This window comes from Triticum aestivum, chromosome 5D, assembly GCF_018294505.1.
Source record: "Triticum aestivum cultivar Chinese Spring chromosome 5D, IWGSC CS RefSeq v2.1, whole genome shotgun sequence".
NCBI lineage: Eukaryota > Viridiplantae > Streptophyta > Magnoliopsida > Poales > Poaceae > Triticum > Triticum aestivum.
Window position 1 is genome coordinate 529,056,643 of NC_057808.1, and position 2,419 is coordinate 529,059,061.

Genomic DNA, 2,419 nt, shown 5'->3' on the forward strand with positions numbered 1-2,419 from the left:
TCCCGCGACACGCTAGAATCTGCAAAACAATCCAGCGACTCCCCCACCTCCACCCCGTGACACCGCAACACGGACCCACACGAACCTTCAAAACCGCGGGACCCATCCGCAGCGACAGAAACTACGAAACCATCACGTACGATGGTTAGGGTTCAAAGTAGCACTGCATTTATGGCGCTGAACTCTGCCAGCCGGGCCCCACCCGATGCTTGCTGGGCTGTGTATGGGCCACGCCTCCGCCGGTTCAGACAGCCGCTCCTGTATAAATAGCGGCCCCGCTCCTCGCTGCCTCCTCCTCTCCCGAGTCCGCAGCAGCCGCCGCCAGCAGCTGCGCAAAGGCTCCACAAACCCTAACCCTAGCTCCAAGCTTAGCTTCCATCTTCTCGATCTAGCTAGAGCCATGGCGCCGACCAAGGGCGAGGGGCCGGCCATCGGCATCGACCTCGGCACCACCTACTCGTGCGTCGGCGTGTGGCAGCACGACCGGGTCGAGATCATCGCCAACGACCAGGGCAACCGCACCACGCCCTCGTACGTCGCCTTCACCGACTCGGAGCGCCTCATCGGCGATGCCGCCAAGAACCAGGTCGCCATGAACCCCATCAACACCGTCTTCGGTGAGGCACCACCCCCGCTTCCCCTTCCTCACTCTGTCTGTCCAGATCTGCTTGTATGGTTGGTTTTGCTGTTAGATGCGCGCGTCGTTGACCCGTCGCTTGTCGCGAGGTTTTTGCTCGGATAGATCCGCTGAGTATGCTTGAACGAAATACGATGAGGTTTTTGTCGTTGACCCGTCGCTTGGTGCGAGTTGTTCTGCTTCGGTAGATCTGCCGAGTATGTTTCGGCGGTTAGGATGTGTGTACGGTCGTATATGTGCTATACTTATACGCTGGAGGCGAACCATGCTACTTTTTTGGTGATTTTAAGCTGCATCTCGTGGCTTTATGCGGCTAACCGGTTAGATCTGTGATGTGGTTTGGTCATGTATAATTTTATATGCCTGCTAACTTTCTTGGATCTACTTTTGAAGCTTGTGTCCAGCTTCACTTATTGTGATTGTTTCAGGGTCCTCAGCTGTGGTCCGTTTAGATCCATATATAGCTGCAGGATCCTTGCTTCTATTTTGCACTTCATATTGTGGACAAAATATCTTTTACTTAAGTCCTGTAATTTTTTTAATGGAACTAAATATCCACAGTACTACACTTCAGTGTGTGCTAGCAATTTTTTTAACTAAGGTAGTTGTCATCATTTCATTGCCAACTGCTGTTATTATTTTGCACACTTATTTTCAAAATTTTGCAAGGATCATTTATGCTAACTTTTTTGGATCTACTTTTGGATCTTGTATCTAGTTGTTCCTTTTATTACGAATGTTTTTCATGGTCCTCATTTAGATCCATACGTAGCTGTAGGATTATTAGTTTGGCTTAATAGTATGTATTTATTTCATGGGTCATACATTAATTATTAGAGAAATCACACTGTAATTGTTCTCTGTTTGAGTCAATGAGTATGGCATTTTGTGCCCCGTTTAAAAAAAAAATATTGATAGGTTGTCTCAGCTTATTGTCTGATTACTTGATATGAAGCTATATCTTATTTCTAAAAATCCAAGTTAAAGTCACGTTTTTGTTCAACATTTAAATATTGTTTCTATCTTGGTCGTCCGGAACATTTGCCCTGTTATGTAAGCCTTTAAGAATTTAGTTAGCATGTTGTGTGCACTTTTTTTTGGCAGCTACTTGCACCACTAATAACCAATTAAATTGGGATACTTTTTGGCACACGTATTTGTAACTCAATGTTATAGATGTTAAATTGGTCATCATTTATTGCTCGTCTGGATTAATCCTTCTTTGTCTTCATTATTCTGTATCCATTCTATAGAAGAATTGTTTTGTGTTCTGTGTGAACGAGTGCTGACATTTCTGAGCCGTTAGGAAGCATGCTAACTCAATACTGAATTAGTAATTAGTTTACTTGTATAGATCCTGAATCCTGTAAATTATGAAGTTCCACCCAATACTACTGCTTATAGCTGCCATATATATACCTAGCGTTTTATTACTGTTTTATTATTATCATATTGTACCTGGGTGCAATTATGTGCAAGTTATATGTGGTCACTGGATTGCATGTAACTCTGTACATGCTTCCACTTGTGAACCAAGTACAAGTAAGGTTCACGTAGCTTCTTGAACCTTAGGGAAAAGCCGCATAACACCATTAACTTGAAAACCACTTATCTTATCCCAGAACTGCTCCTACCACAATATAAGGGGTAAAAAATGGTTTTTAGTTTGTGAGGTCATGCGGATTTTTCACCAAGATTCAAGTGGTTATCTGGATCTTTTGACTTAAGTGCTCCTACCACAATGTACCTAGCGTTTTATTACCCATGTTTTTTTATTATCAT

At 43.8% G+C, this 2,419-nt stretch overlaps 1 protein-coding gene across 1 annotated transcript in view; it reads left to right on the plus strand.

Moving 5' to 3' along the window:
• The first annotated feature begins 285 nt into the window (after positions 1–285).
• LOC123123493 (heat shock cognate 70 kDa protein 2) overlaps positions 286–2,419 on the plus strand; it is a 5,271-nt gene continuing 3,137 nt past the window's right edge. Inside the window, exon 1 of the mRNA XM_044544010.1 lies at positions 286–617. Coding sequence (XP_044399945.1) covers positions 401–617 — 217 coding nt within the window. The 5' untranslated portion in view covers positions 286–400. The remainder of the gene's footprint in view (positions 618–2,419) is intronic.